At 36.0% G+C, this 12,704-nt stretch overlaps 1 protein-coding gene across 8 annotated transcripts in view; it reads left to right on the top strand.

The window, feature by feature from the left end:
- Window positions 1-12,704, top strand: part of cdk16 (cyclin-dependent kinase 16) — a 123,011-nt gene that overhangs the window by 87,444 nt on the left and 22,863 nt on the right. For all 8 annotated transcript variants that reach the window (XM_028813320.2, XM_028813319.2, XM_051933498.1 and 5 more), the window contains 4 exons: window positions 5,260-5,354; window positions 5,490-5,552; window positions 7,959-8,082; window positions 8,191-8,311. In XM_028813320.2, the coding sequence (XP_028669153.1) occupies window positions 5,260-5,354; window positions 5,490-5,552; window positions 7,959-8,082; window positions 8,191-8,311 (403 nt within the window). The remainder of the gene's footprint in view (window positions 1-5,259; window positions 5,355-5,489; window positions 5,553-7,958; window positions 8,083-8,190; window positions 8,312-12,704) is intronic.

Here is a 12,704-nt window from a genome sequence, read left to right as displayed (position 1 = left end):
CTATCTGATTTTGGGGCCCCCATTAAGGGCTAGTTTAATTTACCTCTCTATTTTCAGTCTGGATGTCATCAAAATGAACATTTATCCTCATTTTATCTTTATTAGCTCCCATGTGCCATCTACATCCCTCCACCTGATACTGGTCCAAAGTAAAATCAGTGATTTCTAATTTCTTATGGAATTGCAAAAGACCATCCCTTAAAAATTCACATTGAATAAGATGCAGGCAGAGTGCTGGAGTGTCCTTCCTGACCTTGTATTCTGTTCCTGGGTGGTGACCCTGTGGTCCTGTCTGGCTCTGGCTTTGTTCCCCTTCCCACCCACCTGTTCGTCCCCTTATAGAATCTGATTTGACTACCCCTCTGTCAGTGCATGATGTATTGTCAACCATATTAGAGCAAAAAACTTCAGGGCTGTCTTGAAAGCCAATGTTGTCTTATACGGTTTGTTTAATGGGCCAATTTACATTTGTGCAGAAGTTAAAAACACTAAAGGTAGATTTGTTCTGACAGAGAAACTTGTATTTGTGACAAGTACAGTGTAAGGATAACTTCAGTAATTTTCAAGTCAAAGTTATTCTGTTGCAATTATGGTCACCATTAATGTGGCATGTGCAATTGTGTTCTTAGGTGAAGTACTTTGTTATAAATTTAAAAAAACACTATACTTGTTTTAAACTGCAAGAGCAAACATGGTATTTTATTAAATTAATAGTGAGGAGGATGGACAGGATTAGAAATGAGTACATTAGAGGGTCAACTCAAGTTGGACGGTTGGGAGACAAAGTCAGAGAGGCGAGATTGCGATGGTTCAGACATGTGCAGAGGAGAGATGCTGGGTATATTGGGAGAAGGATGCTAAAGATAGAGCTGCCAGGGAAGAGGAAAAGAGGAAGGCCTAAGAGAAGGTTTATGGATGTGTTGAGAGAGGACATGCAGGTGATGGATGTAACAGAACAAGATGCAGAGGACAGAAAGATATGGAAGAAGATGATCCGCTGTGACAACCCTTAACGGGAGCAGCCAGAAAAAGAAGAAGAAAAATTATTTTTAAAAACACAATTTCCCTTGCCAAATTAATATAAACTATGACTGTATTAAAATAGGGCATTTTTTAAGGATAAATAATAAGCAATAATGACTAAAATACAGAATTTGTCACTGCAGATATTTTTGATAACAAAAAAAGCAGCTCATTACACTCTGCGTTAGTATTTCTTTTTAATTTAAGCCTAAAATGATTAAATATTGCTGAAAATAAAAAATCTAAGTAACTTTGGAAATGCAGATTTAGTCACTGTAGTCGTTTTTTCATAACTTAGTTACAGAAGCTACTTTCTCATCCTCTGGATTCAGCACTGGAGCGTTTTGATAATTGATAGTCACATTTAACACAAGTGGAAGTGCAAGTGTGTTTTTCTCCACATTTAACAGTTAAGTCAGCAGAAAAGACAAAAAGTTGTCAGGTAAGCCGCAAAAGGGTGGCCAGCCCTTACACCTGTGCTGCTTTAAAAAGTGAGTGCAGTGGTGGCTGCGACATGTCAGAAGTCGACTTACCATTTACTTCAAGAGATTGTCAAATCTTTGGCATCATGCTAAAATAAGTTCTTTGTGGTATTGTGCCATTTCACCTTCTTCTTTGCCTTTTTTTTGTTGGGCAATTAAGAGCATCCCACTCTAACTACTGGTTAGCAGCTGTGCTGCAGAGATAAACTCAAATGATCACTAAATCCTAGATTGCTGTGTGTATATGGAAAGTCCATCAGATTTCTTTCTGGACATGATACAGACACTGAAGACTCTGGTGTAAATATAATCGAGGTAAACTATGCATGGAAATGATCTATGTATGAAACAGACTTTTTTGGGGGCTTTGAGAAAACTAATAGTCATTGTGGGCCATATGTAACATATTTTGAATATTGATGAAGTAGTCCACTTTAAAAGATCCTAGGGCCCCAGATCTGGCTCACACAACTGAAGTTTGACAGCTTTGCTGTAAGATGATTTTTTTCCCCTACTTTCATTATTTTGCTGCTATTTTAGAATTACTTGCAGCAATCTTATGTTTCACCTGAAAATTTACTGCAGCCACCTAGCAGACAGAAGCCCCCAAGTTGGGAACCACCGAGCTAGATAACTTGGGAGAAGCTGTGCAACAGACGATAATTTCTGTGAATGAATTAGAAGTCTTGGCAGCCCACTGAATGCAATACCCAAAACATTTCACTGTTTCAGACAATTATTGGATTAGTGAATGGGTTTATAGTTACAGCTCAACTGTGTGTATTAGATCTTCATTATATGCTTTAAGAGACCACTGGTGTCTACTCCTCACTATAAATGCTATGTTAGCAATCACCATAAGACAGTGTCTAACTGTGAAACTGCTTAAAACGTTTGTCACCTGCTATCTTCATCTCCACATACCCTGTCAAAACCTGGCTTTTAGGTTAATTTGGCCATCTGTTAATACATTATTCCAAACTGCATTCTCCTTTCCTGGCTTTCCTGTGATCTTTGCTTATTTGCCCACCTTCCATGTTCCTGATGAGTTTTATTGGGGATTTAACATCTAATCGCCAGGCTGATGCTGTTTTATTGCTATAACTCTAAAGAGTTGGATGGAGCAGGTACTTGGGATTTATTACTGCCACTCCAGCATGCTTGTCACTATCAGAGGTCCTTTGTCATGATCTCCAGGAATGGTAGAAAAGCATCATTTTCAACCAGCATGTCTCAGGATTGCTTTTTGCATTTTATCGACGGTCTATCGAATGACTTCCTGTTTTTAGTATAGAAGGACGCAGAAGACAACTGTTTGTCTTTGATCTTTTCTTTTGGTCTCATTTTGTGGCATTCCTTCACTGACTTTGCCATTGTTTTTTCTTGAGTGTGGTTATTAGTTATATTGACTTTTTTGTCTGTATGCCATTTTTTTTCTCAAAGATTAAGATTTTTGCCTTTAATGTTTGACCCATTTTCTCCGAGTGCTATTTGAGCTACTAAAGTCTGTCATCATGTGATTAACTCTAAGTGGTAATCCACATGGAGAGCTCATCTTGAGCTCAAAGATAATTCCTGTTAGTGAAGCTTATAGGTGTTTGCATGAGTGTGGTCATGGCAGTACAATAGTTCCTATAGTATCTTACCTGACCTTTTTTGTTGTTTTTTTTTAACCATAAATAGAAATATGATTTTTTAATATAATTTTAAGAAACTGGTACAGTGGTATGATATAGCTCCATCAATTAATATTTTATATAGTGATTTTCATTAGAGTCATAGTCTGAAACTGCTTTATAAATTCAAACTATTACTACATGTTAAGTATACCTGCTCATAGATAAGAACAGTAAAGTTAATGGGCTGAGAACAAGCAGGAAAATTAAGTCTTAAATCTTAAAGGTTGTTGGTCCATAATGTAGAAGGCATCCGGTATAGGTCAGTACTTTGTGTCTGACTGTTTGTTTAATAGGAGCTTCACAGACAGATATATTTTTCTTCACTGGGTGGCATAAGAAGAGCCTGTCTTTATTTTCAGTGTAAAAACAACATAACTTTGTACTTGTCGTCCTTTTTGCATTTTAGTCCAAGAAAAATTTGTCACTTACACAAAGTTGCATTCAGCCAGGAAAGTGAATGCATGTGTCCCATGCTAATAAAAAATATATGTGGTAGCGTTTATTTTTGTATTCTAAAAGTGCTTTCCTCTTCGGCTGCTGAGGTAGAAAATGTGGTTGATGGTGTCATTAATGCAGTAACTAACCTGAACAGCTGTTTGACTGCATAGCTATTTATTTTGGGACATGGAAAATATTTGCCATAGCTTTATTGGAAGTGAATTAGTTTTGTATTTGAGAGGGACACTGTGTTCAGCTCCTTGTAATTTTTTTGGCTCAGTCATACTACCAGTTAAATTATTTTTATGAATTAATGACTCTAGTATCTAGTGTCTTCATCTGCTGTTGTATCCTGCTTTTCCTAACCATCACTGTACCTTTGACATCCAAACACAATTAAAGAAGTTTCTTCCTCATCCATATTTCCCTCAAGCTGTCTTGTACTATGTCCTACAATTCTGTCTCACACTCCATTTACAAATGTAGGCATCTGGCATATACAGTACTGTAGATATTCATAAATATATGGTATTTAGAAACCCTGGGTCTGCATGGGTTTTGCTCCAGTTGTTCTTGTTTTTTTCTTTTATATTTAAGATGTACATGTTAGTTTGATTGATAACTCTAAATTGGCCCTGCCCTTGAACTAGATATAGTAGATTAGAATGGGTGGACGGATGATGATGATGATATTATTATTATTTTATATTTGGCTGGAGCCTTTGTTAAAAATTTCTTATGATAAAGATAATGATACAGTAAAAATGATTACATTTTTTTTATTAACAGCTGAAGCAAGAAAGGGTTACGTGACATGTTTAGGGTCGCACAGTAAGTCAGAGGTGGGGATTGAACTGGCAGCTTTCTATTTTAACGTCCAATGCTTTAGCAATTACACCGTCCTGCCTAAAGGTCAGTTATTCTGCATTCCCTGCTATAAAACGATTCCAACAAACCAATGTATTTCCAACAGAAACAACTACGCAGACCCCTGCAAGGCTGAATCAGAAAGTGCCAAAGGACATTTTATACAGAGTAGACATGGTCAGATATAAAAAAATTTATATAACACTTTTTATAAAACATTACAAAGTGTACAATGAATGTTACAGAAAGCAAAGAAATACAAAGCAAAGAACAAAACTATTAATTACATTTAAATTGGATATAATATTAATTTTAAAAGAATAAAGAGCTAAATAAATTAAAAAGCAGTGTAAAACAAGAAGGTTTTAAGGTAATTTTAAAAGTACCACAAATATCAGTAACTGTCGAGTTTTCTGGTAAAGAATTCCAAAGCCATAATAATAGTAAGTGGGCTAACTACAAACATAGATATGTTGACTTCCCTGATGTAAAGGTATGAGACAAATACTGACAGACTTTAATCATTACATAATAAAGCCAATAAAATGATGTGTGGTGTGTGTACAGCAATTCAGTATTACACAGAACACCACCTTGCTGCCATATTCCTAACTGAACGTCCTTACAGTTCAAACACTGGTGTTTTATACAGATAACCTCCACGAAAATGAAAGTGTTTAATTCCTGCTAGGTGGAATGTTGTGTACAAAGGTTACCAGATGATGGAAAGCAGATTATATGACCTGATTCTATTCATTTTTTCCTTGCAGTATCACTTTTGAAAGACTTGAAGCATGCAAACATTGTGACACTGCACGACATCATTCATACAGAGAAGTCCTTAACTCTGGTTTTTGAGTATTTGGTAAGTGATTATATTATTCTCAGTGTTCAATGCTCAATTTCAGATCGATAAATTTCTTGTGCTGATCGTGATAGTAGCATCAAACTTGGGGCTATAGGAATAGTAAAAACATATTTTTTATGATAACACTTTTAGGATAAAGATTTAAAGCAGTATTTGGATGACTGTGGAAACTGCATCAACATGCATAATGTTAAGGTGAGTGGGTGTGTATTTCCTTTTATATTGATGGTGGAGTTTGGCTTCTCTTGGGATGTGTTACCAATCACCATGTTGTCTGCATATCTGTTTTCCCTCTGGTGCCAGTTAAGCTATTGTGTACATTTGAATATATCAGCTAAGAAACAATTGAGTCGATGCTGACCTGTAAATAGTAATGGCTGACCAGACACTGACTTTGTTTTCGGTTCATTTTTGAAAATGTTAAAATGGACAATCGTTGTAATGTAAGCTTATGTTATATTTTAATCCAGTGTCAATGCAGCTAAGCCCCTTTCAAATAATACTCTGAACTGCGTTGTATTTCTGTTAATATAGTGCCTTCTTGGGTTAGAGGACCATTAGCTTGGGTGAATGAATGAATTCATTTTGCAGTATGGGTCAATTCAAGTAGATAATGTGAAGATCAATATAGAAGCACATGACACACAGAGTTCTATAGGGAAAACCCCTTAAGCCGGGCTTATAATGCATATTTTTTATAGTGAATCAAGCAACAAATACTGGCAGTGAAGGTTTATCAAAATGCATCATGCATCTTCATTTTTGGCATAAATTACCAAAATATCTTCTCTCACTTATTCTGCAATTTTGCACTTTGTTGTTTTAAGCTCATACAGAATATAAAATGGCTTTTTTTACTTTTTTGACTATATATATTCTTTGTGAACAGTCAGAAAGCATTTTGATTAATCTCCTGATTTTATTTTTTAACCTTTTACTTATTACCCCTTTATAAATTGCAATATTGCTTCGAAAGAACAAGTAGCTTATTTTACATACAGTATAAAAATCTTCTTAATGATGAGATTGATAAGTGAGTACTAAGAACTTTCTGAACTAAAAAAATGCAAATCTGAGAATTTGAAAGACTGTTTAAAAGCTTTTTAAACATTGCAGTAAATGAATGGCGGTAAATACCATTAAAAAGAAAAGTAAACAGAACTTCTGGAATGACTCACCAATTATATAAAAAGATATAGCAGAGTGGCATAAAAATGTCTATCATCTTCATTTGAGGCATTCAGTCTTGAGAGCTTTAGACCGAAACTAAGTTAAGTACTAATTTAAATTATTTTACAAATTTAATATCTAAAACATCATGAAAACAGTTTTCCGCTATATTGTTCTTTTGGGATGCTATAGTAGCACAGTGGTTAGTGCAGCTGCTTCATGGATCTAGCGTCCTGGGTTCAAATCATGCACCTGGATGTAGCATGTGTGGAGTTATCTGTTCTGTCTGTGTCTGAGGGTGTTTTTTTCCAACATCCCCAAAGCAGCCCAGGTTAGGTTGACTAGTGTTTCCATATTGGCCTCTGTGTGTGTGTGATTGAGCCCTGCAATGGACTGGTGCCAGTGCTACTGGAATAGTATTCGCCCCCATGAACTTGCCTTGGATTAAGCAGGATGGAGAATGACTGTTACAATTCTTTTGGAAGTTAATGTTGTTCCCTCCAATTGCTTTAGAAACACAGTCCTTGCACTTCCATAAAATGTATAAAACTAAATCAACCTGGATTATTACCTGGGTCAGGAAAAGGTGCAAGTTTGGAATGAGAGTTAGAAACTTCAGACTATAAACCTCTATTCTGTTATTTCATCGCGTCTTCTGAAAGTAGGTGCTTTACTGAGAGCAGTTGCACTGAGCTGCCTTTGGAGATTATGGTTCACATAAAGCACTATAGCATAGTGCTCACTGGGAAAGAAGCTATATAGAATTAAACAATAAAGTGCACATTCTTTGACTTGAAAAGCTTTTATGTTAGGACTGTGTATTTGTACAATAGCCTTGAAAGAGGAATAGCAAGTGAGCAATTTGGTTGCCAGTTGGTTATGTTATTTTGGAATGATAATGTGGTACAAGGATCAGGTCAGACCATTGTAGGGGTGTAATTAATAAGAGATTTGGTGTAAAGGATACTGATTCTGTGGTTTGTCACCTGTAAATGTAATGTTACAATTGACCATTTCTTTTTACTTGATGAATTCATACACATCAGCCAGCTTGGTCATTACTGAATGGTGACAGTGTCTATGCAGTGAGTGAAGCAAATGCCTTTTCTAGCAATCTACTGAAGTGTAGTTACAATAAGAGAAATGATGAAAAATTCCCATTGAAAGGATGTCGTTCTTTGTAACACTATGAAATACTTAATAGTCTCCTTAAGCATCTAATTTGCTGCCTATTCATCTGTGTAGGAGAAGCACAAGTAGTTGAGAACGTTAAACAAATAAAAGCAGTTCATGTTTCTCACTTTGTAAGCTTGTATAAATTGAGTTAGAAAAAAATGTTCTTCTACTGTAGTATGCAAAATGAGCCAAAATGTACCTAGCAAATAAAAGAATTAATATTTTTTCCCCTTGCATCTATTTCTTTCTGCATAGCTTTTCTTGTTCCAGTTGTTGCGAGGATTAGCATACTGTCACCGGCGGAAAGTCCTGCACCGGGATCTCAAACCACAAAACCTGCTCATTAATGAGCGAGGAGAGCTGAAACTTGCTGATTTTGGTAATGTCTATGATGGCAACATCTTGGTCTTTGCTCTTTCTTTTTTTTTTCCTTTTTTATTCTCACTTTATTTTCCTTATGTGTGAATTTGTTTTGATGGGTCCTCAGGTCTGGCACGGGCAAAATCTATCCCCACGAAAACTTACTCGAATGAGGTTGTGACGCTGTGGTATCGTCCGCCGGACATTCTGTTGGGGTCCACAGATTATTCAACACAAATTGACATGTGGTAAGGAAAGATATTTTTTCCAACTCCTTCAGTTTAACATGCAACAGCTCTTGTGAGATGTAATGATTATGATTAAACATGTAAATCTGAATGTCTGTCAGAAAGCAGACACCTCTGCTATTCTTGCTTTTCAGAATAAGTAACTTTGTACTATACATATATGTGGATTTCCCCTTGGGATTAATAAAGTATCTATCCATCCATCCATCCATCCATCCATCCATCCATCCATCCATCCATCCATCCATCCATCCATCTATCCATCCCAGGTCATTTACATTTATATTTGAGATTTGGATATGTGTAGATCAAATCATATTTACTCTCCTTTGTTTTGATTCTCCTGCATTAGATCTACCCTAAAAACATAGGACTCAGACATGATAATGGTGACACTTTACCTTCAAATGTGTTTGTGTGTGTTTTTTTTCCTGCTACTCCTTAGCAGAGTCCATTTTTGAACTGCTCAAGTACTGTCCAGTTGAAGCTCCCAGGCCACCTGTAAATGGGATGTAAATTTCTGTTTAGGCACAACTTAAACTCAAGATGCTTTAAAGAAAATGATGAGGTTTACTGGAGAATCAGATTGGATAAAGTCAGAATCTTTTTGTGCTTAAGGTATACATAAATACTAGCATATAGATATGCTGAGAAGGAATTGGATGGAAAAATGCAATAACACGTTCAAAGAACAGTTGAGTTTAGCATCTTCACTTGATGATCCAGCACCATGAGTTTGAATCTTGTGCCTGGTTGTTGTTTGAGTGTCACCATGGGGTTTTCTTTGGTTACGTCTGTTTTCCTACTATAACATACATGTTAGGTCAACTGGCAATTTCAAACTTTCTGAGGCCATTTCTCTTGTCTTTGGATGTAGACCAGCAGTTATGCTGCATTCATGTGCTGTTGGACAAACAGTAAATATGAGTTTCCATGCCAGAAATTCCATGTGAACACCCTACAAAGTTGAAACTACAAGTCAAACATTTTGGATTAATCAAAGCTACCCAAATTCTCTGTGTTATGGCATAACTGTGACCTTTCACCTCAGTCAATTGTATGAAATAAAAAAATATAACCTTGTCACCAGAAATGCAATTTTTGTGGTATATTTGCCTTTGGAATGAAGTGATACGTGTTTAATACATCTAGTTTTCTCTGTATTTTCAGAAACACATACAGTTCATCTTTAATTGTTTTTTTTTTCAGACCAAATAACAAATCAACAGTGACTTTGTATTTCTCCAAATAGTCTGACTAGAAATTCACAGGAACACAAGCTCAGTACACAATAATAACACAGAATTCAGAAGGATCCCTACATCTGCTAGAATTCAAAATGTTTATAGCTCTGGGGATAAAAGAGTTCTTAAGTCATTTGCTCTTGATTCTTGTGAGCCTAAATCTGTAGCCTGATGGTCACAAATGAAAGGCAGGAAGCAGACGGGGGGGTACTCTCTGAAAGAACTGAGGTGACCTTTTTTCTAACTTGTCTATGATAAGGCTCAATGAAAGAGGACTACTTCAAACCAGTAAGTGTGCTACTAGTTTTAAAAGTATTATTTAAACACTTTACATTCATAATGCTAAAGTTTCCAAACCAACATGTAAGACCAAATATGACAAGATTTATAAGGAAAGAATTGTCATTATGGTTTTGTCCACTTTAAAACCATTAAATTTACTTAGAAAGAACAGCCGTTTATAGCCCTTCTTCCAAATTTGTTCAGTGTTGAGATCAAAGGTTAGCACACTCCACATGGCTTCTTCTAAAGTTCAGACTCTGTGCCTGTCTTGTCCTCCCTATCACTCCACCATACCCACATTCTTCTCTTTTATTGTTTTTGAGGAGGGGAGTACCTAAAATCTACAGGCAAGTCCTTGGTCTTAGAGTTATTTAGCTATAAAAGAAGCAATCACATCACTGAAAAAACTCATCAAGAATAGGTCTATGACTGTCCCCCTTATCTTGTAACAGACTTTCAATGACAAATTTTCATCCTGCAAATTTCAAAATGTGTGCCTGTCCTTATGTGAACTCCTGTAGTCATCTCTCTATTATAAAAAGAAATCCTGTCCCCTGTCCTGATAGTCTACGATACGTGATTTTTCTCGGAAGATAATTTAAAGATCCGCGAGACGAAAGAGACCTGCCACGGTGCGTCTCACGGGAACATAGAACGAGAGTCTTGCAAGACACACCCTACTTACAAGCAATATAAAAAAAAAAAAAAAAATCAGTAGTGTAAAGGCAGTCATGCAGCACACATAGCTCCAGGGCTCAGTTCATATAAAGTGTATAAGGTCAATACAGTAGAAATGAAATGAATAGGGTAGAAATGAAACGTCGACAATTAAACGAAGAAGAAAGAAAAGCGCTGAGAAAAGAGACTCAAATGCGTTGGACAGAAAAAAGAGCAAAAAAGAATAATCAAGGTGCAAATTCAGAAAATAAGGAAAGTAATTATCAGCCCAGAACAAGAGAAATTGAAAAAAAAGCACGTCCGATCCGGCTCTTAAATAAATGACAGTGAGTAAAATGACAAAGTAGAACGTCATAGAGATGTTTACAAATGTTGGCGCTAAACACATGCAGAGCAGGTTAGAGATTATGAAACCAGGGAAATTAGAAAGGCTCAAAAAAAAAAAACGTTGGCGCTATACACATGTGGAGAAAGTTAAAGGATATGAAAGTAGGAAAATTAGAAAATATAAAAAAGTAAAGATCGCAGTAGCGCAAACAAACAAACTGCCTCATTTAACTATGCACCAGTCTAACTTTGGTTTTGCACAATAATTACTACACTATTGCACCTTAACACTTAATTCTACTTTATTCACATAATTTTACTTATTTATTATGTTCTACTATACTGTTATCTTTCGATCTATGACTTTTTGTTAATCTAACTGATATTCTTCTAACTTTGCACAGTTTTTGATAAGCGGATCAGGATGCATTTCACTGCGTTTTTTCCTGTATAACTATGCGTGTGACAAATAAAGAATCTTGAGAATTTCAAAGACGGAGTTTACCGAACATGCATTTATTGGTTACTTTGTTAATATACAGTATATATATTTATCTGTCTGCTTATTTAAAAACATAAATTTACCCCAGGAGTCAAAAACATTCTGTCTAGCCCTTGTACAAAAACCTAGAAAAATGCTGGGGTATCACCTTGGTAAACCCATGTACTTTTGGAACTGAGAGGAAAATAGCACGATTTTACAGACAGGAGTCCAATGCAGAACTCTACTTACTTTGTTACTTTGTAAAAAAAAAAATATTAAATGCTGATGATGTAGATCGTTTTATCTATGCTGAAATTCCAAACAGAGAAACCTATCCTGACTTCATTAAAAAGATTCAGCATATTGGGACTCGCAAGATTACAAATATTGTTTTTACAGAAGTTCTGAAATAAAAGTGAAACTAATGAAATAGCAATAATTCAAAGAAAAAAAAATCTTAAAAGTGTGTATCCGGAAAACCAAATACTGGGGTTGGCGAGCGAAGTGAGCAGGGGGGAAGCCCCCTAGTTTAAATACAAAATAAACACAAGAGGAGGCAGGCGGGAGCCTTGAAGTGAATCACTCGATGAAGTAGAGCTATGCTGTATTCTGCAATTTAAAAATTCCAGAATCTACCCCACCAAGGTCTAAACAGAATTCATCAAGTAGTTTTTCAACTAAAGCATGAGGTTGGATTGCATTAAAAGTGGATTAGAAATCAGTAAGCAGCAGTCTTGTGTGGTGTTTTTGATCCTTCCAAGTTCTCATGCAGCAGATTCAGAAGTGTTGCTGTGACATCCTCCACCCTCTCTTTGCTCTGCTTGCAAATTGGTAAGGAATCCAGATAAACCTAGGTTTTGTGAAGTAACAGTCTCTTAGTCAGTTTTTCAAAGGGTTTCATGATATGAGCAGTTAAGACTATCAGTCTGATGTCATTTAAGGATTTTGGTAGTACAGCTTTCCTATTAGAATAACATTTTCCCGTTTCCAGAATTTGGGTACCTATTGTAAATCCAGAGACTTTTGAAATATAAAGGAGACTGCTGGACACATCTGCTTTGCTTAGGACTGAAACAGGTGTCTGCTTATTCTGTTTGGGTGTCTCTGGCTGCCTTTTTTAATTTAAGTTTGTTGAAGGATATTTCTTAACGTCATTTGGTTAAGGAAGAACTGAGTTCTAAATCTCATCTTTAGTTTGATATTTTGGTAAAGAATTTCTGAAACACAAGCTTGTGTCTCATGCCTCAAAAAAAAATCAGTTGAATATTTGCGCCAGTTGATACTTAGTTTTAACGCCTGCCAATTGAACACAATTATTGTGTTTACTTTGAAAGCAAGCCATCATGTTCATAATGTTTTACACAATGAATCGATGTTG

The sequence above is a fragment of the Erpetoichthys calabaricus genome, chromosome 11, assembly GCF_900747795.2.
Source record: "Erpetoichthys calabaricus chromosome 11, fErpCal1.3, whole genome shotgun sequence".
NCBI classification, from domain to species: Eukaryota; Metazoa; Chordata; class Cladistia; order Polypteriformes; family Polypteridae; genus Erpetoichthys; species Erpetoichthys calabaricus.
This window is presented reverse-complemented; position numbering and strand designations above follow the sequence as displayed.